Source organism: Trichoplusia ni, chromosome 8, assembly GCF_003590095.1.
Source record: "Trichoplusia ni isolate ovarian cell line Hi5 chromosome 8, tn1, whole genome shotgun sequence".
Classification (NCBI taxonomy): domain Eukaryota; kingdom Metazoa; phylum Arthropoda; class Insecta; order Lepidoptera; family Noctuidae; genus Trichoplusia; species Trichoplusia ni.
Window position 1 is genome coordinate 1,824,118 of NC_039485.1, and position 25,250 is coordinate 1,849,367.

General features: G+C 40.0%; 1 protein-coding gene across 1 annotated transcript; it reads left to right on the plus strand.

Annotated features, from left to right (window-relative positions):
- Nucleotides 1–5,138: 5,138 nt before the first annotated feature.
- Nucleotides 5,139–21,113, plus strand: LOC113496737 (heterogeneous nuclear ribonucleoprotein R). The gene is made up of 16 exons (XM_026876056.1): nt 5,139–5,499; nt 5,926–6,131; nt 6,382–6,493; nt 8,456–8,649; nt 10,289–10,416; nt 11,327–11,568; nt 13,184–13,319; nt 14,107–14,240; nt 14,340–14,411; nt 14,491–14,640; nt 14,792–14,937; nt 16,410–16,495; nt 17,687–17,829; nt 18,443–18,502; nt 19,774–19,930; nt 20,983–21,113. Exons 3-16 carry the CDS (start codon nt 6,383–6,385, stop codon nt 21,111–21,113), a joined length of 1,890 nt encoding a protein of 629 aa, XP_026731857.1. The 5' UTR covers nt 5,139–5,499; nt 5,926–6,131; nt 6,382.
- Nucleotides 21,114–25,250: the final 4,137 nt, after the last annotated feature.

Sequence of the window (25,250 nt, forward strand, 5' to 3'; positions counted from 1 at the left end):
TTGGCGCGGGTTAAAATTAAGCTGGGCTTTCCTATGTACGGTTCACCAAACAGTTGAGGTACGAAGAGATACGAATTTCGACGTTATTATGTTGGGATAAAGTGGAATTTAATGTGACTTATGAATCGTGTGGTAGTCTGTACTGTCTCGACCTCTTTCATGTCTTTTATCAGTAAAATCGCGACTAATTTTGAAAATTTTCAACATCATAATTAATATCTGTCCTGGATATATTATTCCGAATGCCACCGCAGAATGTTCGTGTAATTCACTAAAGAATGCCCAACTGCGAACGACACCTGTTTCTGTTCATGTGCCGTTTGCCGGCCATATCTCAATGAGCGTAATTAAGTAAATTTCGAGGGAATTAAATATTACGTCATACATAACTTGCACTTAAGTTTTGGACTTCTTTTTAGTCGACTGCGACCGTAAGGCGGTTTTTGGATTTTGTAATTTTTGAATTACGAAAAAGAGCGCTTTTGCGTGTAATATACGCGTTAAAGCTCTTTTCTTTGAAAGGATTATAATGTCGACAACAATATTTGAAAGTCCACTCATTAGTAGTTCTTGCTATTAAGTACGTTTTTGTTTCAAAGCAGGAAGGTGCATATTCGTAATACAAAAATAATAGTGTTATTTTAAAATTAATTTTTAAATCTTAAAGTAAGATTCAAGAGTCAGCAAAAATAAACCGTGCTACGTGCGGGAATCGAACCTGCATCACCCGTCTTTGCTCGCGCTATGACATCTGTTGCCGCCGCTACAAAATCCATCTATTCGAGATAATAATTAATAATCTGATTAGAAATAATTTGCCATGAATGCTGAACTGTGAAGTTCATCAAATAATTATTAAATTAAATTATTCCCTTATATTTCCCAAGACATGATCATTCGTTAAACCCTTGTGATGTTGTAACTGTGAAGATTGCACAATTTTCTCTGCGATCTAATGTTCTTGCAAATTATGTAATGTCGATTATTTCGAAGAAACATAGATCTAATGGATTAAAAAACTACAGACAACTTTTCTGTCTTTAAAAAACATTGCCTGTTGTTTTCGTCTAAATCTGTCACCCCCTGCCAACAGTGCTGCAGTGATCTAAAATCATTAAACACGATAAATGTCGTGTCACCAACTCAACGCAGATTAGTTTAAGCTATCGCATGTCGGTAACGACCGTTTAAATCTGCCAGTAGTATCCACAATTTCTATACAATAGTTTAAAAACCTTTAGGATTCAGGCGTTCTACCGCCTTTTATTTCTGTAGTTGTGGGAGGAAGATACCGCACTACGTTTTTATAGTGTAGCTCACTTTCATAGCTACTGCTAACGTCTTTAAAGGTGGTGGTTTGCAGCAAGATAAATTGCAGCAACAATATGAACCCTTTAGGCTTATCTCCTCTAAAAAAAATGAATTTAAAGAGTTTGGTTGCGCGCGTTTGCAGGTACTAATCTATACTAATATATAAAGTTGAAGAGTTTGTTTGTTTGTTTGTTTGTTTGTTTGAACGCGCTAATCTCAGGAACTACTGGTTCGATTTGAAAAATTATTTTTGTGTTGAATAGACCATTTATCAAGGAAGGCTATAGGCTATATAACATCACGCTGCGACTAATAGTAGCGAAGATATAATGAAAAATGTGGAAAAGACATGGAAAATTCTAACCACGTGGACGAAGTCGCGGGCAACAGCTAGTTGCAGAATATTTTGGATTTGAAATAGAATTTTTCGAATAATATAACATCATGCTATTGATAATAACAGCGGGAAGAACGAACGAAACTTTGGGGTTCAGCTTTTAAATTTATGATTTTCTATGATGACTCATCAGGTCCACATCACCCCAGCTAAATTAAAAACGATATAAACAATGTCAACAATAATCCCACCGCCTTATTAAAATATAAGATCAGATTTTCTTCTAATTTATATTTATTAGTTGATGAAAATCAATTGGGCTTGGGAAAAATACAATGGCGAGAGCATGGGAATTGTTTCATTCAGCCGTAGATTATTTTAAAGCTAAGAAGTTTCAACTTAATTATCACTTTACTCATTATTCTTAATTGATAGAACATATACTTTTATGTTATTTTAACTGGCGAGAAAACGAATTTTGGGGTGCGTTTCGTGGAGGCAGGCTATTTACTACTATAGACTGAAAAATAATGGTATGGTCTATCAATTCTAATAGAATAAATCCAATAAGATTCAAATCTGCTAAGAAAATTATGTTTTCTTTTGTTTATTCTAATTTTAATATTCCAAGATTAATCTGTATTCAATTTCATAAAAAGTCTGCAGTTTTATTTACTATCTCGATTTAACATAATAAATTAAGTGGTTTTTAGTTTCTATCAGTTATAAAATCGGTAATGCATACTTATCACATAATACATTCAGACTCTTTTGTGGGATTCATCGAAGTAACAATATTTTATTCAGCTGTAAGTGAGATAATACTAAGGATATTTACTGCTATGAAACGTGAAATTGACTACGTCATCATTACGTATAATTGGCAACTCGCTAACTAACGCCCCCAGTTCATGAACTACATTTTTCAAGAGGCCGGCCCCGACACACTATGTAAACGTTGGAAAATTAGAAATGAGAAACTTAACATTGATTCACTAGAGTGAGTGTGTGCGTGCATGTGTACTATAAATATTACGTAACTATCAAGAATTTCATGGCAGAAATCTGCAGCGACGTGAACTTGGCGCGTTATTGGTGCAGTGCTGCTGCACTGAAGTAAAATCTAAAATCTAGGACACGAAGAGCGAATATGACTGCATAAACAAAATAATCATTCCAAATATACTAAATGCCAACATAATGAAGCCAGCCAATACCACAAGTGCCAATAATAAATAATCTTAAGGATCACACGCAAATTTAAAAATGCGCGCTTTTCGCTTCTACACAGGCACGGCGTTTTTTAATAGGCACATCTGTGACACCAGGGCAAGACGTGTCTATAGTAAGAAAAAAAACAATTTGTGGTCTATTGAATATGCGACGCGCCGCGCACATTGCAAAGGTCGAAAACCTCCGCGACAATAGACAAGAATCTTCCACGATTTTTTAATTACGCTTCTGAACTTATCTATGTAGCCTTTGCTGTCTTTACATTTTAGAATTAATTATAAATCTTAGTCGAATGAGGTAAATTCTACCCAAATACAAATATAAAACCATAATAAATAAATGTTTGCGACGCAACGCGTCGATGATTACTCGCGCCGCCAGAACGCCCTTGAATTAACAAAAAATAAACAAATAGCAATGACCTCGGCACACATGATAGACTCGATTACTTACACTATTATTCAAAACTAAGTCAGGTCAGATTAGGGCGGCCATTCTTATTCATAGTACTCGTTTTGTGAACACGTTATTATAAAATAGAACTAGAATCACCGGCTAGTTTAATTTGATAAGGTGACGTCATCATCGTCTGGGCCCCCAATTTGACGTCAGCTAGTACAGTGACCCACAAATCTACAGACACAATAAATTCAGCAACGTACGATGCGAAACCGCGCGGGGTCAACGAACTGTTGACGTATTTAAAATACGCACAAGTAGGTACCTTATCGCGAAATGTAGTACGCGGCGCGGCAAGCGGAGCGAGCTTGCTGTGCTATGTGTTTGCAAAATGGTTATTTATAGATGTGAGTGTCCGTGACGGATGGTTCGTGCTATTTCTAAGGTCCCGAGAACTGGTGAGTTATAATATTTTATGATGTGAGTATTCAATAAAGCCTCTCCATGAAACCTACAGTTTTTTTATCTATAACTTCTGAACTAACTTACCCGCGTCCTTTCAAAAAGTTTGAATGCTATTAACAAACTGGTAAATAAGATTAAAACGATATAATTCTTAAAAAATAAAACAAAATGACACGAATTTTTTATTTGTCAATCGATTTTCGAAAATAGTGATGTGATTCAATACTTTTATCAGTTAGGTTTTGTTACCGGTTTTTTCGTTAAATTATGAAATTTTGATAAAATTTAAAGAATACTTATTTTTGTTTAGCAAGCATTTAGTGTTATTTCAAAGGCTTTTTTTAAATTATTATATTGATGAAATCTTTTCTCAAGACTGACCAGCACCGGAATCTTGGTTAAAGTTCCAGTTGCTGCTATACTTATATTGATATTAAGAAAATGTGAGAAAGGAAGTGTGTCTGTCGTGCTGCTACAAGACACACTACACCAGAGTTCTTTCTTTGTAAAGAAAGGAAAAGTCTGGGTTGGGCGTTCGAGCGAAATTCATCTTGATGCAGTCTTTCTTTAAGATTCATATTTGCAATAAAAGGTTTGCCTTGGAACGTTGTCCGTACAAAACGAGGCACCCGCAGTAGCCGCCCTACCTACCTACCCACATAATGCGACGGATACAGATCCGAGTTTCTTACTTACACATACACGTAAAGTACGAAGGCCAGTTTTAAATATGTGTATGTGTCGCGAATACATACGGCTTCGATGATCAGCAGGTGTAAGCGAACTAAAGGCGAGGGGTTATTGCGATTAACTCTTTTATCCCTTCGTTTCCATATCAAAGAGTAATGAACCTTGTTCTACTATTGGACAACGTCGATTAGTAACCGTGTGATTTTTTTTGGAATCGGCCAAAGCATTAGGTATTAAAAATTTTATAGGAACAGTACTTAATGTCTCTGGCGTTCAATTTATACAAAATAATTTTAATTAGTGTACATAAAATTACCAATATCAGTCTAAATAGCTTCTAGTAAGTTTAATCTGAAAACTAAAAGTTTTTGTCTCATTGTTTTTATTAAATTAGAACAACTGCAGTACCTAATCAGTAAGATTCCAGTTAGAGCATGAAAATTTAATATCCATATTTTTTGGTATTAAAAATTGATAAGTTCACTGTATGTTATTATTGTTCCGATTTATTGTGTAGATTTGTGTTTAGTATAATAAAAATCTAAAAAGTTGAAGAAACTAATTGTAACAACAAAGGCGAAACTGGCAGTGAATCGATTGCGAGTAACGAAGGTCAAAGGGTTTGCAAGTGTGCGTATGTATGCAAGTATGCAGGCGAGCTCGGTGCGGCGTCGCTGCTGCACGCCTGCACCGGCGGTTGCAACACCCTCCCCCCTTCATTCTCGGCTTCTCGCTCGTCGCCGTCTTGCCGCTAGCCTGTCTCACCTCGCGGCCGGCAGCCTTGCGCGACGCGCCGCGCTCTTTCACATTCAAAATTATTCGCAATCGCAACCATTGCAAAAACTCTCTGTGCAATAAAATACTTAATATTTCGATGCGTTCACAATTAGTTTTAAAACAGAGAGGTTGTTAAAAGTTAACAAAGAAATTAAGTGCCTTTTAAAACTTTGAATGCACTCCTCGTTGCATGTCCCGCGCGCGTCGTTATGAGAACCCCGTACTGGCGGTCACGTTGACGTCGCGCCGCCATATCTGTCTCGGCCACCAACTAGCAAAATTAATAGGTAATTATTTTCGTGTACAGTGTTTTTGATTGATTTTGTTCAACAGTGAATGTGTGTTAAAGTGTTTTCTATCTTCTGACATCCGTTGTGTTGATTCCAACTGGATTCTTTTTGGAAATTGAGGCGCGCGCCGGCCGGTTCTTATCGGGTGCAATGCAGTTGCACTCTCAACTTATTGCAGTTTTGCATTCGCCAAAGTTTCATGCGCGGAAAGTTTCTAGTGTTTATATTTCACTTGAAGAGGATTGTAAATGTGTTTAAAGTGATTATTCGTTTAAAGTGATATGTGTAGTTGTTTCTAAACAGCCGTCACAGTTTACTCTGCTGTGTTATTTCGGTCATTGACCGCCGGAATTCGCATCTCCTTTATTACATAGTGTGTGGTGTTGTTAGATTTTTTGACATAATTCCGATTTTCGTTTTTAGGCTCAAAAATTGTGTCACTTCACTAGAAGAATGCAATGACCCGCGCATTCGCTTTTTGAAATTTCACCTTCACCCGGATGGAATGAGGAGTGCACAATCCCATTGTTTCACAGTTTCATATGTTTGAACATCATTTGTTTTTTTGTTTTTCGGACGATTAGAGAGTTATCATTTTCTTCCAAAATTACAAAAATTACGAAATAAAGGTAAATATTATTCTTTTCCCCAGTATTATACAAATAAAAAATATTTTATTATATAAAAAATAATTGGCATTGCTCACACGCGTGGCTTCCTAGAATCTCTGTTCAATGACATCCATCTGTAAGCAAGCCCATAAGATATCCCCATATTTAGTGAACTAAGTCACAATAAAGTTTATCCTAAAGTTTTGTATAGTTCCCAAAAGTTGCAGCTGTTGAGTGTAGTGTGTGTTAAATGATGATGAATGTGCAGAATGGCGGAGGGCAATGGAGAAATACCCATTGAAGAGGTACCTGGGAAGGACTCCGATGTTGGCCGAACACCGGATTACCGCAAACTCATTGACTATGGCTTGGATCCTAAGGTGAGCAATATCATTTATTGTCATTATACTAGAACATTCTTATCCCATTTGTATTTCAATCTAGAGCTATGTATCACTTATTGCATGCAAAAATCAAAATAGTTTTTTTTCTCCGATGACATATGTAATTTTCTCAAATGTCACATATATTTTCTACATGAGTTCAGTAGTATTGCTCACTAGCATATATGTATAAATTAACACCTCTCATGATGCTTGCAAAATATCTCATTACAATTGCCGCTCCACATGCCATCCATCCACGTTCCTTTGCGGTGAGTGTGGTGTGGTACATATAGTGTATGAAAACTTCTTTAAAGAAAACAAAGCTATATTATACCATATCAGAGTGTAATAGGGGCCAATTGCTGTTAACCCCTAAATTATCAGTGTTTCACAAAAATACTGTCTTCATGGAATAACCACAAGAAAATATTATATACCAATAAGAATCTTATTAGAATTGCAACAATTCCATTAAATTGTGTATGCATGTATTGTTTTAAATTCAGCTACTATTTTTTCCATTTCATTCCATAATTTGATAGCAAATGCTAAGTTTGTCTTTATACCAGTCATATTAGTGGCATAGGTAACTAATGTACAAAGTTATATAAAAGGTAGTTCATGAACTAATAAGTAGGAAATAAAACAGGTTTGCTCAATATCTAGCTGATTCATAAATCTTATCATAGTATTGCATGAATTCTTTGAAACCCTTGTGGGTTCTAATCTTGTTGCCACACCTGAAGTAACAATTCTTATTTTTATTATGTTGGTAGTAATTTTGCACTTTCTCTGTGATAGTGCTGACCTTTGCCATTTATTATCTGGGCACCTGCAAGTTATACAGGCTGTGCTTAAAATTCTGCTACTGATGTTTTATTAAAGTATGGTATTTTTTCCTGAACAAAAGTTTGATCCTTTATTCTCTTTTTCAAACTTTCTATTGTAGATGATCATTCACTATGCATCATGTAAATTAAATACATATCTTTACAAGAGTAAATTATGGTAAAGTTTGCTTAATGTATGTAAACTCATATTGCATTTAATTTAATTATTTGATAGACCTATTCTAAACTATGCAGGCCTTACTTTATGTATGTATATTTTTGGCAAAACTATTTTTTACGTGTTTTGTCTTGCGAGCTTTTTATTGAGAAGCGCATGTCTAATAAGATTCCAATTAGACTGCAAATGTCAGCCTGTTGGTATTGGTTATGTAGATACGTATGAATATTGACAAATTTATTTATCATACGGAAATCCTTGTACGCCATGAGGCCAATGCACACTGACATGCGTGGCAAAGGGAGGGGTGGTGACGCGGGGAGAACATAATGAGTAATTTTCCTCGTCACTGTCCTTTGTCAGATATTTAAACAATTCGAATAATTTCGAAGAAATCACGGCGATGTGTTATTGTCAAGATATAGGTACTTTCCTACATTTATCTGGAAAGAAATAATGTATTATTTACTGATGTGCGTTGCGATGGTCAGTAAATTATAGTTATCTTGAGAATTGTCACGTGATACATCCGTGGATTTAGTTATATCTACTTATATTCAAATTAGTATTGCTACTATAGTAATGGCTACCTAAACTGAAAGATTCGCATTCCTTTGCCGCCTTGGTTACAGATTATGAAAGTAACACATAATGCAGTATCGTGTTAGCGCTCCCCCTTCCCCTGTACCCCGACACTAATAGGCTGTATTACTGTTTAGGGTTACCACTACGAGATGTTAGTTATGCATTATTGCGGTCTTTGAACTGAAAACGACTCGTAGTGGCAACCAGTGTTGTCGACGACGGTCGCTGCGACTGCTACGATTATTCTGTTGCCTTAGATGGAATAAACAGTAATGATATGCCTACCCACACCAAACAGTCACACGCTGTGATTTCTATATCGGTAGAAATTGTATTTAATGGTGATTATGATGTCGTTTCCAGGTAGCAGCCAAGCTCGACGACATTTATAAGACTGGAAAGCTAGCGCACGCCGAACTGGATGAACGTGCGTTAGATGCCTTAAAAGAATTTCCATCCGACGGTGCTTTAAGTGTTCTTGGACAATTTTTAGATTCAAATCTCGAGCATGTATCTAATAAAAGTGCTTATTTATGTGGAGTCATGAAGACCTATAGGTGAGTGGTACCCGCTTTGTATTATTTCACTTGGCAACACGATCAAAATATTGGATGTCAGCCAAACTGCCCGGTATATCTGGGTCACAATCTTGAAAAATTGATTTGACATATTATCGGCTGCATGCTGCACGACCAGCACGACCGTAGAATTTAAAACGCGCGGCCCTCTGCTTGAGTTACACTAGGAAATGATGTTTTATGTACTGCCCGGCCTTGGGGTTGAATGTCAACATGAAATCGGCGCAGAATTTAAAAATACCTTTTTTGTGCAATTGCGACAAGCCTTCGCAAAGCCAATCACCGGTTAAAGACTTGTTAACCAATCGCGATGATGTTCCTACACACTTTGCTGAATTAAAAGTCTTGTATCGACCTTTTGGAGAAGAGGTCACTTTGATGTCCATTAAAATGCAATAAAAATGATTGCCCAGTCTCAAATTCTCGCTGTGCCACAAGGCAAAGATGCGACGCTGCGTACCGTCAACAACTCTTTTAGAAGTAGCAAAATTACGCCCTCAAGTCAGTCACAACGTTGTCGGTGTTATCGGTTAAATTAACTTGAAATAGCACTTTCAATATAAGTAATAGTGTTACACGTTGAGTGCAGATATCTTGTTTAAATACTAAATGTGTTTCAGAATTTACTTTGGTAGATGCTCTGGTTATAACAAAGTATTCTTGAGTAGGTGCTGTGAAATGCGACTGCATGTCATCATCATCATCACTAAATATTTAAAAAGTCGTGTTGAATATACATGGTATTTCTAACGATATTCGTAATTTCTATTGGTATTTTAACTCCAGTCTATAATGAGATGAAATAGTTGTTGTAATGAGAAAGTGGCTTGTCAATTGATACGTGTCACAGTGGTTGTAGCTAGAATGGCTTCTCCGTGACAGACTGACGGATCATTTTGCTTGTGTCCTCGTGTTTATTTGCGCCGCCCGTCGCAAGATTAGATTACGGATGGTCATTAGCCCCTGTGCAGTCGTGATGCAGAACCAGTTTGCGAGATTTAATAAATAAATAATTGCGAGTTAGCTTTATTGTAATATATAGAAGGATTGTGAACGATTTTTTGGTTTTCGATTATAATCTTAATTGACCTGTGAAGTTCTTATCAAAGTAGAGAGATGAGTATTAAGTGCAATTTCAATGACTAGTTGACATAGTTATTTTTGGCCTGACTTTAAAAATTCGATATCTAATATCAACATGTACGTACGTTAATTATATCAGTCAGTTTGAAATAGAAATCACATTTTTAAATTTTTTGAAGTATAAGTTTGATCGTTTTATCAGTGTAATAACGATCACGGTTAGAGTTCAGTGGCATCCGGATGTCGCTTAAAGTTTGAGTCTCAGGCTTAAATTGCAGAAGGTTAATTAATACAACAGCGAGTCGTTCGCCATGAAAGCTTTATTAACGACCTTTAAAAGTGCATTCTTTGTTACAGACCTTGAGTTTTCCCCTAGCGTCATGCGACTCCCTCGTATACCTTACTCATTACTTATATGCATTTATGCAAGGGTTTTCTCAGACTTAGCTTAACGTCCGTAGACAATGCGAGACCTCTAGCTAGTATTGTTATAACTGCAAGTAAATTTATTCGTCTACGGTGTGTTGTATTTCAGACAGAAAAGCAGGGCGGGTGTACAAGGTGCGCCCGCGTTGTCTTCCACTGTCCAGGTGAAGGGCCCCGACGAAGAGAAGATCAAACAAATATTGGCCCGGACCGGGTACACGTTAGATGTTACCACAGGTCAGTATGCACCACACTCTGACCTCACAGATAACTTGTTAAACTAATCAATATAGAACACAGATAAATCTTGCTGCCACTGCTTAAATATGTGCATTCTATTCAATCTAGGCTAGTACACCATATATTATACGTTTAAACATTCAGGTAATGTTTTGCTCAAAGGCGATAAACAATATCGTTTGTTACTCTCCATAAACATTTTTTTTTCTAGATCCCAAGCAGTGCATATTTATTAAATAATAGCAATTGCACAAATATGCAATAAAAAATGGAAGCAACTGGCACATTCTGAATGCAACTCGAGTTCGTACATTGTAGTACATGCGAATAATAAGTTCTCAAGTTCTGCGTGCATTTAAGCGCGAAGGACGTCGCGTACTTCATTAGGTAGTCCTTTCATGAAACTGAGAATGAATGTTTGTTTGTTTGTCTCAAATATTCTTATGATAAAAAAAAATAGTTTTAATTAACCTCTACTTGTGTTTTACAGAAACTAGGTTTTAGGATTAGGTTGTACATTATTTTATTGCTATTCGAATCAGATTCCAATAAAGATTGAAAAAACAATCGATAAAGCAGGTTTTGTGGAATTTAGATTGATTTCATGTTTTCTTAGAAGAGTTGTTTTCTCACTAGATTAAATCTAGGCTTTTGTAGATATAATCTTATTGGAGTAATTGATAGTATTGGGTAGAAGAAAATAAGGGTATATGGAAATAATTATGTGATTCTTGTTGGGATCTTATAAGTTGCGAGGAAGCGCGCCCTTATTTGAAATAATGCCGTCTGAATGCAGAATGTCCGGGATTTTATTTCTGTAAAGCAAGTTGATGAAGTCGAAATCAAAAGGATTAGATGTTACTTGGGACTTATAGAGTAGCATGAAATGTATGTTGTTGCGATGCAGGGCAGCGTAAGTACGGCGGGCCGCCGCCCGGCTGGGAGGGCGGCACGCCGGGCGCCGGCTGCGAGGTGTTCTGCGGCAAGATCCCCAAGGACATGTACGAGGACGAGCTCATCCCGCTGTTCGAGCGCTGCGGCGTCATCTGGGACCTGCGCCTCATGATGGACCCCATGACGGGCACCAACCGCGGCTACGCCTTCGTGACGTTCACCACGCGCGAGGCCACGCAGCGCGCCGTGCACGAGGTGAGTCCCGCGCCCGCCGCGCGCCCAGCGTCCGGGGGAGGAGTAATTCGCGGTTCATGTTAGACGTAGCTAATGCATGCCCGTCATGTCTATGTCCTTATCTTTGGTTCCTATGATTTGAAAATTATGTTTGTTTCGATGTTACTCGAGCTTTTGTAAAAATGTATACGGAGAACAAGTGTTTCACGCCAGTCATAATCTATCTATATTGTCTCACAAGTTATGAATGAAAATTACCACTCCCTCGAACATTAGTGTACAATAAGCAGTAGAGTTGTTGAACAAACAGTTGCTTCAAAGATTGGTGCCAACTGTGGCCACTCTGAGCGGCGGCTCCCCGCACAGCCTTGGGAGTTTGCAAATATTTAGATAAAAATACATTGGCCTGCGCCGATAGTGCGGCACCTATCTTTGTGCGATATATGGATGTTATCGAGCACATCTGTACCAATAGCCAACATTACAGCACACTGTGTTATCGCAAAACTAAAACAATGGTGCAATTGTTCATTATCAGCATATCACGATTGGTAACACAAAATTGTGTCAAAACTCTAAAGCTTTACTGAGGATGATTTTTTATATTGATTAAAATTGGTGTTATTAATTTGAAACAAAATTTATTCTAATTTGACGTCTACTTTCCAGGTGACTCGCCGAATGTTTAAGTAAATTCCCTTGAAAAGATTAACAGTATCACAGCACTTAGCTGGCGCGCGTCTGGGCACTTCCCCTGCGCCACTGCCCCTGGCGAAACCATCACGTTCCCTTCTGCGTCACATTACCTCTGCTGGCACTGCTGAAGTAGCATTATTCACGTTTGTATTGAGAGCTCGCAGCATCATGATGGTTTCCCGATCGCAGGGGAAGTGACCAAACCGTAGCCTCACTTGCAAGATTACTAGTATTATCTGCCAGTATTTTTGCAAGGTCCCAATCATTTGCCTGTCGAATAAATTCACAGTCACACTTGGGAGACTTAGATTTAAGCTTCTTCTATCATTTATAAAGCATGTCATTAATATCCCGCACACGGCGGCCATTTGCACCCAATGCGCACTAAGTTGTTTCCTTTAGTAATGAGCTATCTGCCATTTAGTAACAAGTTGGTAATGATTGATGCTTCGTGGCAAACAGCCGCCGTTCCATTAATATGTGTAATCACTGAATTTGTGTAAATGTGCAAACATAACACCTATAAACTGATCTAGCCTCGCTTGTCCTGAGATATCATCCCGTTCTCTACTGTTGCACCTCGTTCAATTTTAAGTTGCTTTAATTTTATTTTATTTTTTGTTACCATCACACGTACTCGCTTCTTTTATTTTCACTTCATCAAACGGTCCACTTACAGGGTTAACTTTGAATTGGCTTCAAAAAGTTCTCCAACTGAGAATTTAATATATCTCAGGCTCTCCTCTTTGCTCCGTACAACACTGTCGGCTTATCATCCAAATTCAGTTAACTCATTACGATTGGCTCTAACCGTTCATCATCTCTCGCGAGTCTCGCGTCGACGAGGCAAGCCTCGCAGGCCTCGCCGCGACGGCCGAAACCCTCAGGGTTCAAATCGACGCCCTTTTTCAAAATTTTTCCCTTGTTATTTTTCCCACAGCTCGATAATCACGAAATAAAACCAGGGAAGACTCTGAGAATTAAGATTAGCGTACCGAATCTACGACTTTTCGTCGGCAACATTCCCAAGTCTAAAGGCAAAGAGGAGATACTGGAAGAGTTTGGTAAATTAACAGGTAAAGTGTCACTCGAATGAATTACGGAGTTTATAGAGTTGTCGGGTTGAGTGCGTGGGGCTTGGTGTGGACCGGCTCGGGCTCCCGCTTGCGTCCCGCTTGTCCCTGCTGTCCCTCCCTCTCCAGTCAGGGCCCCCGCGCCTGCTGGCGCCCCGGCCCCGGCCAAGGCTATTCTCCCTCGAATTGTTCTTGCAGCTGAATGATTATGAAATTCGAAAGGGGAAAAAGATTGGCGTAACAGTTTCCTTTAACAATCACCGGTTATTCGTGGGGAATATCCCTAAGAATCGAGATCGGGACGATTTGTTTGAGGAGTTTACTAGGCACGCACGTAAGTCCTTGTCGAATTCATAATAAGTGCTACTCGGTTGATAACTAGAGCGCGCCGCGGGGCACCGTGACCGCTGCCGGCGGGGCCGCGCTCGGCCGCGCTCGGCCCTGCTCGGCCGCGCTCGGCCGCGCTCGGCCCCGCTCGGCCGCGCTCGGCTCAGCTCGGCCGCGCGAGTGCCGCGAGTCACCGTGGCCCGCGGCCGGACCGACTGTACCTTTTGATTGGCCTTTGCCTCGAGAATGCTCACTGGTCATGACTGGAGAACCTTGCTGTTGTTCTCTAGAATAGAATTCTTCAGTACCGTATATGTTCTCCTGGAATATCGTTTGATTTGCTTCATATTCTGTAGCGTTGAATGACTGACTTTTGCGCGTCGGGCTCGAGGGAAGCTTTATTCATACCGATAGCGTGCCTGCGCCCCGCTGCCTGTTCCTTAACCGTGTTTTATGATTGCAGCTGGGCTCGTCGAAGTTATAATATATAGTTCGCCCGATGATAAGAAGAAAAATAGAGGATTTTGTTTTTTGGAATACGAGTCTCACAAAGCGGCGTCTCTAGCTAAACGTAGACTGGGCACAGGTAGAATAAAGGTAAATGTTTACTAATGCTTTTATTAATACGTTTTCTTCATTTATTGTTTGAGCAGGGAAATAGTTGCAATGCTAATTTGAAATTATAATTTTGAGCAGGTATGGGGCTGTGATATAATAGTGGACTGGGCGGACCCACAAGAGGAACCGGACGAGCAAACAATGAGCAAAGTTAGTTTTTATTTATTTAACTAAACTATCTAATACAATACATAAGCACATACTAACTTGGTAAACATGTACGTCGCAGGTGAAGGTACTGTACGCGCGCAACCTGACGCAAGAGATAACTGAAGACGCACTGAAAGAAGAATTCGAGCGTTATGGAACTGTGGAACGCGTTAAGAAGATTAAGGACTACGCGTTTGTGCACTTCGAGGATCGGGATTGTGCAGTTAAGGTAGCTAGCTATTTTTAGCTACATCGTACGAAAGTATTCTGAATATAAGGGTTTGTTGGCGGATACAAGAATTTTGTCTAGTTGCCTAGGTAATCATCACGCCGACGTACAACCAGGACTGTCAGCCATAACTAACTCTCTTTACTTTTAGGCGATGCAAGAGCTAGACGGCAAAGAAATGGGCGGCGCGCGACTTGAAGTGTCGCTCGCCAAGCCTCCCTCCGACAAGAAGAAGAAGGAAGAGATACTGCGCGCGCGCGAGCGGCGCATGATGCAGATGATACACGGCCGCGGCGGGTGAGTGACAGCACATGCTTCTTAATTCTTAAGTTCACCATTCAGCAGCTGAGAGCCTGCCACCATCTCTTAAACCCACATCTTTGCAGACGGTAAAGTGTTCATAAAAAGTTCATAGTATAGTGACGGCGTTTTTACAGAACTGCAAGTCTAAATTTTAAGAGATGGTGTTAGGGGGGATGTAGGTAGGAGATGATGAACATTTCTAATGACAAGTGCGGTAATTCTTGTTAAAATATTTGTTCATCGTCTTTATCACCTAATCACGTAGAATACTCAAACGAATCTTATCTTCAGTCTTACTTTACGTACGTACTTTAGTTTCCCTGTCAAGCCAAATTACTTTATCGTAAAGGACAACCTCACACAATAATACGGCGACTTTGATTACAGTTGCGTTTGAGTATTCGGTCATTAGCAACGGCACTCACGCTTACCATTTTTTTTTACAAAAAATAATATTATTATTTTGTAGCTTAGTTGATCATAAATATTATGTAGAGAAGAAGTCTTTAAAAAAGTACCTTCTGGAATTGAAAAGTAGATGATTTTCGTTTCTTCAACATTGTTGCCATAATATGCGTATATGCTGTTTGTCTAATGACTATTTTTGTGACTTATTTACCATTATTAATTTTAAAATATCATACAAACCCTGTGACGTGCATTTAAATATCATTCTGCCCCTTAAAATTTTTAAATAACATTCAAATTCAATTTTGTTGAATTATTTGCAAACTTAGTAAATCTCTTTTGCACCAGTAAACCATCAAACAATTTGTCAAGGTCTCCGTCTTCGTACGAGTGACTATAAAATGACGTTACTAAGAGATTCCTAAAATGGCCCAGCCTGACCTTCAATTCACAATTGCCTGACAGCCATTAAGTGCGTCTAGTTGGCAAATGTAGCTAGTAGCGCCATCTATCGGCAGCCGTTTGACTTTGAATGTCAGTTACTTGTAGTTGTCTTCCCAGTGCTGCCATCTACCATAATTTTCCTTCCTAAGCTGTTTAGCTGTGAGACTTCTAAGCTCAGTATTTACTTCGTAACTTTTTTACGTTTGATACATGGTGTTTGTGTAAAGCGTTCTACATTTTCTGTATTTCGTGGTAGTTTTGACCACAACAGGCAGGTTACTGCCGAGATTTGGATTGATGAATTAAATGAATAGATTGAAAAGAAATAATAAAAAGGTCCAATCCATGGCAAAACTGCTTTTAAACGAGGGCCAATTTTTTTGTTTAAGTCAGTTTATGACATGAAAAAGTGGTCGGAAATTCCGAGATCTACAAGTATTTCTGCAGATTTTACGTTGGAGCTGCGTTAGAAATGTGTCGTGGCTCCTAGCGTGGCGCTGGCGGCAGATTCTGCCCGCCAAGCACGAGCAGCGTATTTGGTTCAGGTTTGAGAGTTTACTGGGGCTAGGTAGGCACGTTCACAATGTATGTAACGACAGGATGTTAACTGTCAGATTCGATTGGTGCAGCTGCTCGCCGGTGCTGCGCGGGCGCACGCCGCAGCCGCAGCCGCGCCCGCCTCAGGCGCGCGGCGACTACGGTCAGTATGCCTACACACACGCACACACACCACACACTGCGTACTCGCGACGCCGCCACTCACCCACATATCGCGGACGCTCGGTGTTTTACAATAAATACCCTCATTAACAATTACCTGTGATCGTCGTATTTTTATTACTACTCCAAAATTGATAGTTGGAGATGACATGTTTTTCATTATTTTTGCGTATTCCATTCACCGGGCGCCCAGCGAATAAATGAAACAGTACAACAAAACAGCACACGGAGTTAGGTGAAGGGAATTGATACACTCGGTACTATTATTGTATCATTGTTTTAACCTAGTAATGCAAGAAATTAGATCGATCTCCCTACGCCTAGCTCCCAGTCCTCCCTCACACAAACAGAGATGTGAACACGGTGTGGTCTCCACGCGCACACTCGCACATTCCGCTACTGTTCCTTACTAACAAAATGGCCGCTACTATACACTTACCTTTGGGACTTCCCCTTAGTATTGCCATACCTTAAAGATTCGGATTTGCTTAAAATCATAAGAATTTCGGGAGTTTTTACTAGTGTATCGTTAAGGCCTCAGTACATGTTCATTAACGCTACTATCTAGGCTAGATATTAATGATAGCTAGGGATAGGTTCAATGCATGGTTTCGGCAAAGTTTTGATCTATTCAAGATATATAGTTAAGGGCTACACATGGTCCATTCAAAGTGTAATAACAATATTAACCGACAGTGCATGCTACAAAATTGAAATCATTGTAAGTGTTTGGATGTCGACGACGTCTGATATCCGAACACATAACGACGCCTAGGTTCCGGTGATGGGACGATGTTTCAACTGCCAGTCATATCTAAATTAAATATTCTCATAAACAAATTTAATTCATCAGACAATGGACATGAACAGTTAGACATACCACGATGCATGTTGTTTCCGTGTGTCGATAACGTGAAGATTGCTTCAGTCGGTCCGTACCGAGGTGTGTGATCGCTAAGGAGGAGCAGAGGTGTTGGATTTAACCTGTGTGCTGTACCATACCATACCTGTACTGTAAACCCCGTGTAAAGTGACAACAGCATGTGTTACTTGTAATCTTTTCCCGGTACGAGTGTCGTGGAGGCTCGCTATCCGCCAGCCGACATCGGTAGCTTGTAAGTTAGAGTTAGTTTAGCTTAGCCTCTAAAAGGCCTGTGTTGTGTGTTTATAGATTATGATTACGACTATTACGGGTACGGTGATTACCGAGGTGGCTACAATGAGCCATTTTACCGGTACGATGAGTTCTATTTTGATTACGCGGGGCCACCGCAACCGTCCGCCGTCCGCCAGCCTCCCAACAGACCGCAACCGGTGGGTCCCACACACACTCACTAATGTATCACTCTTATTTACTAGTCACTAGTCGCTGTACTCATTATTGTTCTATCGATTTTGATTTGCCAAATTTTTATCATCTACTGTTTTTTTATTTATATTTTTTGTTTAATCCCATCCTCGAACGGAGTTAGTGACTCGGTAAAGACGGTAGTGTGTAGGCCTGACGGTGGTGATTGCACTGGGCGGGCGGGGCCTCCGACTTGTCACTGATTGCCGGGAAAAGTGTTAGTGGGCGCGGGGTGGCCGTCGGCCGATCTCACCATCAGGTCTATATGGCTGCGGCCACTCCGACTAACATGCCCGTCTCTCATCTGTACCTGTTGTTTTCAGTTGCCATTTGACATTTGCACCGCTTAACGTCATTCCGCCGCGCTTGTCACCCCCCATGTAGAGCTTCGCTTCGCTTATCACTAACAGATAACACGCTCGAGCTTTGCCACCCCGCACACATCCCGTAGGCGAGGAACGTAGCGTGCCCCGAAGCTTTGGAACGCCCGAGTAATGTTGTATAATTTCTCGTTGTTGTAACGAGGTAGAGAATATGTTGAGAAGACTTACTGACCCGCTTGGTAAATGCCTCACTCAGGACGACGAGCTCGGTCTCGGGCCCAACTCGCTTTACTACGATCTAACCGGAGGCATTCAGGTACCGCCGATGGGCGCTCACATTATTCCAAATTATTGTATTGATGTTCAGTAGATGTCGTTTCGGTGTTAGTAATTATTAGAGCATATCTCGACCGTTAGATTATAGAGTAGTCATACAATTTGATACATATTTATTTAATTATTTTACAAGTATGAATGTCGAGTAGGCATAGTAAATAGCAAAAATCGTTACCCTATCCTAGAATGCGTTTTTATGAAATTCATGTAAGATGACAAGTAGAAAGCTTCTGTAGGTACCTGATTGTTTCACTCTCTTTTAACGATTGGTCAACTCGGTATTATGTGGCGTTCCATGGTAAAAGTTTTCTTTTTTTGTAACAATGCTTGTGACGTCAGCACTAACATGATTTATGTGAGCTCATCACAGGTACTTTTATCTCGAAACCCACAATGTATGTCGATACCGCAGAACTTGTGAATGCTGTTCAACAAGTAAATTAAACTTTTCATTCGATATTTCATTAGATCTGTGTAGACAGCATTTGTTAGTTTTGCCTTTACATATTTTTAGTTTATACATATGATTGGTATTTTGAAAATAGTTATATTGTATTGCGAAAGCGAATTACTTTGCAGCATGAAAGTAATTTACCTAAATAGTTTTAAAATAAAACATTATTTTGGTAGTTTAAATTAATTGCTAAGGTTTAAAGCTAATAGTGCCAAGAAAATATACCTGTGTTATTGTTAAAACTATTTAGAACCTTTTTATGATACAATTTTGACAGAGTTCTGTTTTAAGTGGATATTTTTAATTTATGCTAAGCACGTTTTGGAAGCGAACTTATTGATGTTCAAATCTGACAGTTTTGTTACAGAACATTCGAGCATGCTAAAAATAGTTTTGCTTTTAATATTTTTGAGCTGTAGTAATATATAAATTAGTTTCAAAATATGCATTTATTTAGTTTTTTAACTAATATTACTTAAATCTCAGTATTACATAAACAGAAAATGGTCATATACTTATTGTTGCACCTTGGCACCGTCTCTTTTTGATGCGGTATAACTGGTCTTAGACTACATATATTGTACCTAAGGCCTGTATATTGCTGCTACTATACTAGTATTCCACATGATTTGTTTATTTTTTATTTGGATAACATCTGAAGGTCATCTAAGTATAGGCGTAGTGTTGAGACTGGTATGGTGGAGTAGTTGTGGAGACGGCGTCAGGGTGTGGTAGCCGCTCGTGGCTCCCGGAGCGCGGTCGTGCGCGGGTCGTGAGCGGTAGAGTGTGGGTCGCAGGCTGGGTCATGTGGGACGGGCGGGCGATGGGCGCGGCGCGCGGCGGCGGCGCCGGCCCCCGCGGCTGGGGCCCGTGGTGGTGCGCGCCGCGTCGCGCGTGGCCGCCGCACGCCCAGCGCCATGCGTGGCAATCCCCGCGCCAAGCCAAGTTTACCAGGTCAGTAACAAGCGCACACAATACTATTCATATATCACACCAAACACTGTTCAGTAACCAGTGCATACAATACTATTCATACAGACTACCAAACAAGCAACACACACACACAACACAAAATCCATCCGTGTTAAAATAGTGAAGCACTCAAAAACTTAAAGCTTTCCTAAACGGACAGTTCGTTACTTCGTGTGGCAGGCACAGTTTTTTCCAATTTGAGACTTTAGGTTTTGTCGTGATTCAAATCCATAATGATGGATGATCCATGGAATTAATATTCTTTTATTTATACACATTTATGTTATTCCTTTTATTTTGGGAGTAGCTTGAGGTACGTACCGATCGTGCTTTTATCAAATTTTCTTTAGTAACTCAAGTATTAGAAACACACAAAGGGTTTCAACACTTTTGGACAGTCTATAGATTTTCAGTGTAATAATACCGGTAACAATTTTCTACTCTTCACACAGTAGGTAGACATATTAATTGTACTCGAAAACAAAAATCCCCTGATCCTACTTCCCCTAAACCTTATTCATTACTCAAAATTCAAAATTGAGATGTAATGAACATTGGACTCTCTCTCGGTCGACTTAGTTACCTTGCGAATAATATCCTGAAACCTTTTCCTTTTATTTCAGCATGTTTGATGGTTTGCGTGTAATCTGGATTTCGATACATTCTATATCGGTAACTATCCTCCTCCTATATCGGTCCTTATTAGTCCGGGGGCTACCACAAACTTATCAAAATTGTAGAGCTCGATCGAGTGACGAGTCCATTGTTACCAATCGAAGTTTGTGGAAGACCTTTAGGTTCCTGCAGATCACTTGTATGTTTAGACAGACTGTGTTAAACACTTCGGGCCTTGCCCAGATTCATATTCAAAATGAGAACTGCATTTCTAATATATCCTTCCTATCCTTACTTCCCGTACACTTTCTATGTTCGTCTTGATGTTAGGAGCTTCAAATCCGTGTTAAGTAGTGACGGAGGCGAGAGCTCCGAACTTTGTTGATGACAGTGACCGGAGATTGTTTTGTATGTCGTAGGTAAACGTAAACACGACGGGGGCCACCAGAACGTCGGGGGGGAGTGCAAGCGGCGGGTGGGCGCGGGCGGGTGCGGCGCGGGCGCGGGCTGGGGCGGCGGCGCGCTGGCGCAGCAGCCGCTGGCCAGCTAGCGCGGGGCGCGGGGGGCGCGGGGCGGGCACGGGGGGGGCGCGGGGCGGGGAGGCGCGGGCGCGGCGCCGCGAGCGGCCGGCCCCCGCATGGGAGGCACTACAAGCTGCGCGGGGGAGAGACCCGGCCGCTGCGCGCGCGCGCTCGTGGCCCAAGGATACGTTCGAGTCCGGTCCTCGCTGCGTGCCGAGAGGATCGCTCTACTTTTTTCTATATATGTGTTTTTTTATTTGATTTTCGAGTTTTCGATTTTGTATCGCATCGATCCGTAAAAATCTTAAAGTAGGACGTTATGAAATGTTTCGATTGTAAGTTTCCCGTTATGCTTATGTTTTTCACTGTCGTATTAGCCGTATATATTATTTAATATATACTTTATTTGAGGGGAGCGCGCGGCCGCGGTTGCCTGTTTGCGACCGCGCGCTCGGGTCGCGGACCCGTCGACTGTCTGTTTTTTTTTAATACATGTTATTCGATATATTTTATTCCTGTGAACGCATTTTGCGATGTGATGTGTATTTTAGCAGTAATTATTATATTGTAAGGAGTTTGACTGTTGTTTTTTGACATACTTACAACTTAGGATACTTGAATGAATTTAATCAGATTCTTGAATGAATTGAACTCTTTGACGACTAGCGATTACGGCTAAAATAAAACCACCCCCTGTACTCGAACATTTCCCGACTGTGTTCCTGCTTTAGTTTTTTGCTTTATTTTTATTACATATTTCCCTTAAAATACATTAGTGTGAGGCAGTAGTATTGTAAAGTTCAGGATTTCTGTAATGTTTATTATTGCTGTACTAAACTTTTTTTTGTATTCGACCACATAGCATGTCCATACTGTTAGAACTCTGACTTGTATCAATCTTGTATCAGTTTAATGTGGAATAAATTTGCAAAACTGTGTTTGCCTTATTATCTGCTTGTTTTCTTTTTCTCTTCATGATACCCTTTTCAATACAGATATTTAATTTATTTTACTCATCTGATAGAGTTCGTTTCTCATATGAAAGGCCTGAAAACAGAGGAAGTCTACTCACAACAAACAGCCAGATGATAGCCACAGCATTGTAGTGTGGAATATACAGGCGTTTGGTGCATCTTTTGCAAAGTTGAGAATCCCCCATGGATCCACTCGAAATATCATCACAATATCACAACGATGCAACATCACAATATCACATGCATATTTACACAAACTACTACGTGACCTCATGTTATAAAAAAATACCTACCGTGGTATTTTTATGGGTGATCTAAAACGTCCGGTTTGACCATAGTTGCTAACTCCAGCTCCCAGAGATTTCAACCAAAGAGGACACAGATTCCGCAGGGTTTCATCGTCAGGCTCGTGAAGGCGAGGAATAATACGAGGAATATCTTTTACTATATTATTGTGATTTATTTTGGCTTTAATTTTTATTTTCATTGCAATCGTCTTGAAAGCGAGCCCGTCGTGGCCCGGTTAATTTGCTGGCCATTGTCTAATATTTATGTTTCACATTTTTGTTATCTATAGGTAAATAGGTACCTTCTAAAACCATTGTTACAAAGCAGTAGGATGAAGACTATTACAACGATTATTTCTTTTGGGGCGTTTGCATAAAAATACGTCGTAGGATTGTTTACCATTTAGAAGTATCTAATGGCAAAGTTGTAGGTAATAAAAAGATCTAAAACTTTTGTATTTACACTTTTTTCACATAGGCTCAAAATGTATTTGAAAAATCCAAAAAACCAAGTTTTTGGTTTTTTATTTTTATCTTTTACAAAAAAAAATCTTATCACGAAATTTGGTGAAAACTTACCTTTTTGTGTCCTAATCACGCTGTAATTTATTTGATTAAAAATATTTATTTTTTCACCCTATTTTGAATTAAAATAAAAAAAAAACACCCTAATTTTCAATCTTTAAATCTCTACTCAATACAATACAATCTTTAAAAAAAATCTCTACTTTCCGATGGTGAAAAAATATATATGTTACTACAGTAAATCTTTATATAAATACACGTGCACGCTGAGTTTCTTGAAGATATTTGTGTCAATTTTACTTAAAAAACAAAAAACTTTTCGAATCTGCATAGGAAGGTAAATACTATCTCTATTTTTATCTGTATCAATCAACTCCTTTCATTTTTATAATATTCCTTCCCCCCTCCTTTTCTAATGGGTTTCATCCTATTTTTTTTTTCACTTTTTATTATTTTTCATGGGATCTACCCTGGTCTAGTAACCAGTCAAATAGTAGGTAAGTCTCAGAAGACTGGATGTTTTTACTTTTGACAGTTGTGTAATGAAACAAAAGAGTACGTTAAAGTCGTGTAATCAACTATTTAGTGGTGCGTGCGTCGCCGTTACGGCGTAGGCGCGTCGTCATACGGTGTCGGGGGGCGCGGGCGGCGCGGCCAGGCGCGCGGCGGGGGCGCGGCGCGCGAGTGGCGGCGGGCGCGGGGGCGGAGGCGGCCGGCGCACGCGCAACGCCCGCGCCCGTCGCGCACGCCGCGCCCACCACGCTCCCAGCGCCACCGCGCCACCACCGCCGCCGCATACTGCCCACCACCACGCCAGGCTTGCTGACCCGCCGCTCACTGCACTCTCGCCGCCTAAGGATACGCAATGCCTACAACCTCGCTCACGCTTGACAGATCGACTCCTCCACCAATCTCCGTGTGATATGTGTTACCTATTTCTAGTTCTACAAACACCAGTGGTTCAAAGTTCATGAAATTTTTAACATCAATTATCTGTATTGAATAAATCGCAGAATTCGTTATTTTTCTCGCTTCCATCCACATAGAGACTGGTTGGAGTCGACCAAATCATTTTGTATGTCCAATTTTCTATCTGGGTTGACGGGATAATTGAAATATTCATGGACATGAATTACATAGGGAAATGATTAAAACTATGTCAGATCCTAAGATCATATCGATGAATATTCAAAAGGTATCTTTTCGTTTAGATATGATTTATTTTATGAGATGTTTTATAGTTGTTAGTTTATGTAGATATTTTTACAACATGCAATTGTAAGTTTTAGTAGAAATTTTAATAGAGTAAGAGAAGGGAAGCAGAGATTGAGATGTGTGGTAAAGCGATCTGAATAATTGATTGCCTTAAAAAGTAGAGTAACAGAGAGTAGAGTAAAAGTGGAGTAATAACTCATTAATTATAATTAAATGCACTATATTTAAAATTATAAAATGTGGTTTTTTTAAATAATTAATCTTCCTGCTCTGTACTAACACAATATATTGGCGTGAAAGTAATGTTTAGAAATCATTGGTGAAATTTCTGCTCAGTTTTGAATGGTTTTTGTCACTATTAATATTTGAGGCAATCAATTAGTCTTAACAGCACATGACAAAGCTTTGCGAAGCAGAAGAAATATCTCTACATAAATAAACCAGCTAAGTAAATTGCGTACCTATATGGTGATAACATTAGGACAATAAAGCAAAATAATAAGGCGTTTAGACCCTTTTCAAATATTAGAGCGTAAAACTAGTCCTGTGTCCTATCCTGCAAATGCATTTTAATTGAAGCATCACGATATAAAACAGACAGTTGATGAAGAAAAATAATAAATTGATTTATTTTCGTAAGAAATAGGTTGAGTCGATATCCTAGAGTTGCCACGTGGGTTTGATAATGATCCAAGGATTCTATTTTTCGTCGAGCGTTCTTGAAGATAAAAGAATAATAAATTGAAGGTTGACACTATTTAAGGATAAACTTTCCAACTGTCTGTTTCCGTGTATCGACGCGGCGATGATAATGGTAAAAGATCAAGGATCGGGGATAGTGGGGCGTGGTATGAAGGGCGAGGGTGGTGTGTGTAACTCACGTGCGCAGCGCCCGGTCAGTGCGGGGCGGCGAGCACAAGCGACAGCGCGACCAGAGCGGCGCGCGCCGCCAACCGCCCCGGCGCCGCGCCGCCTGCGCACACCGCCGCGTCAGACCCCCGCTACACCCCCCACACTTTCTGATGGAACACTACCGGAACACCTACTGTCTCCTCAAACCTACTGCTTTCGATGTCACCATATTTTCGCCCTCGGCTCTACATTTGGATCGATCTATGCTACCAACAATGTAATCATCTTTGAATAGTACCATCTCTAAGGTATA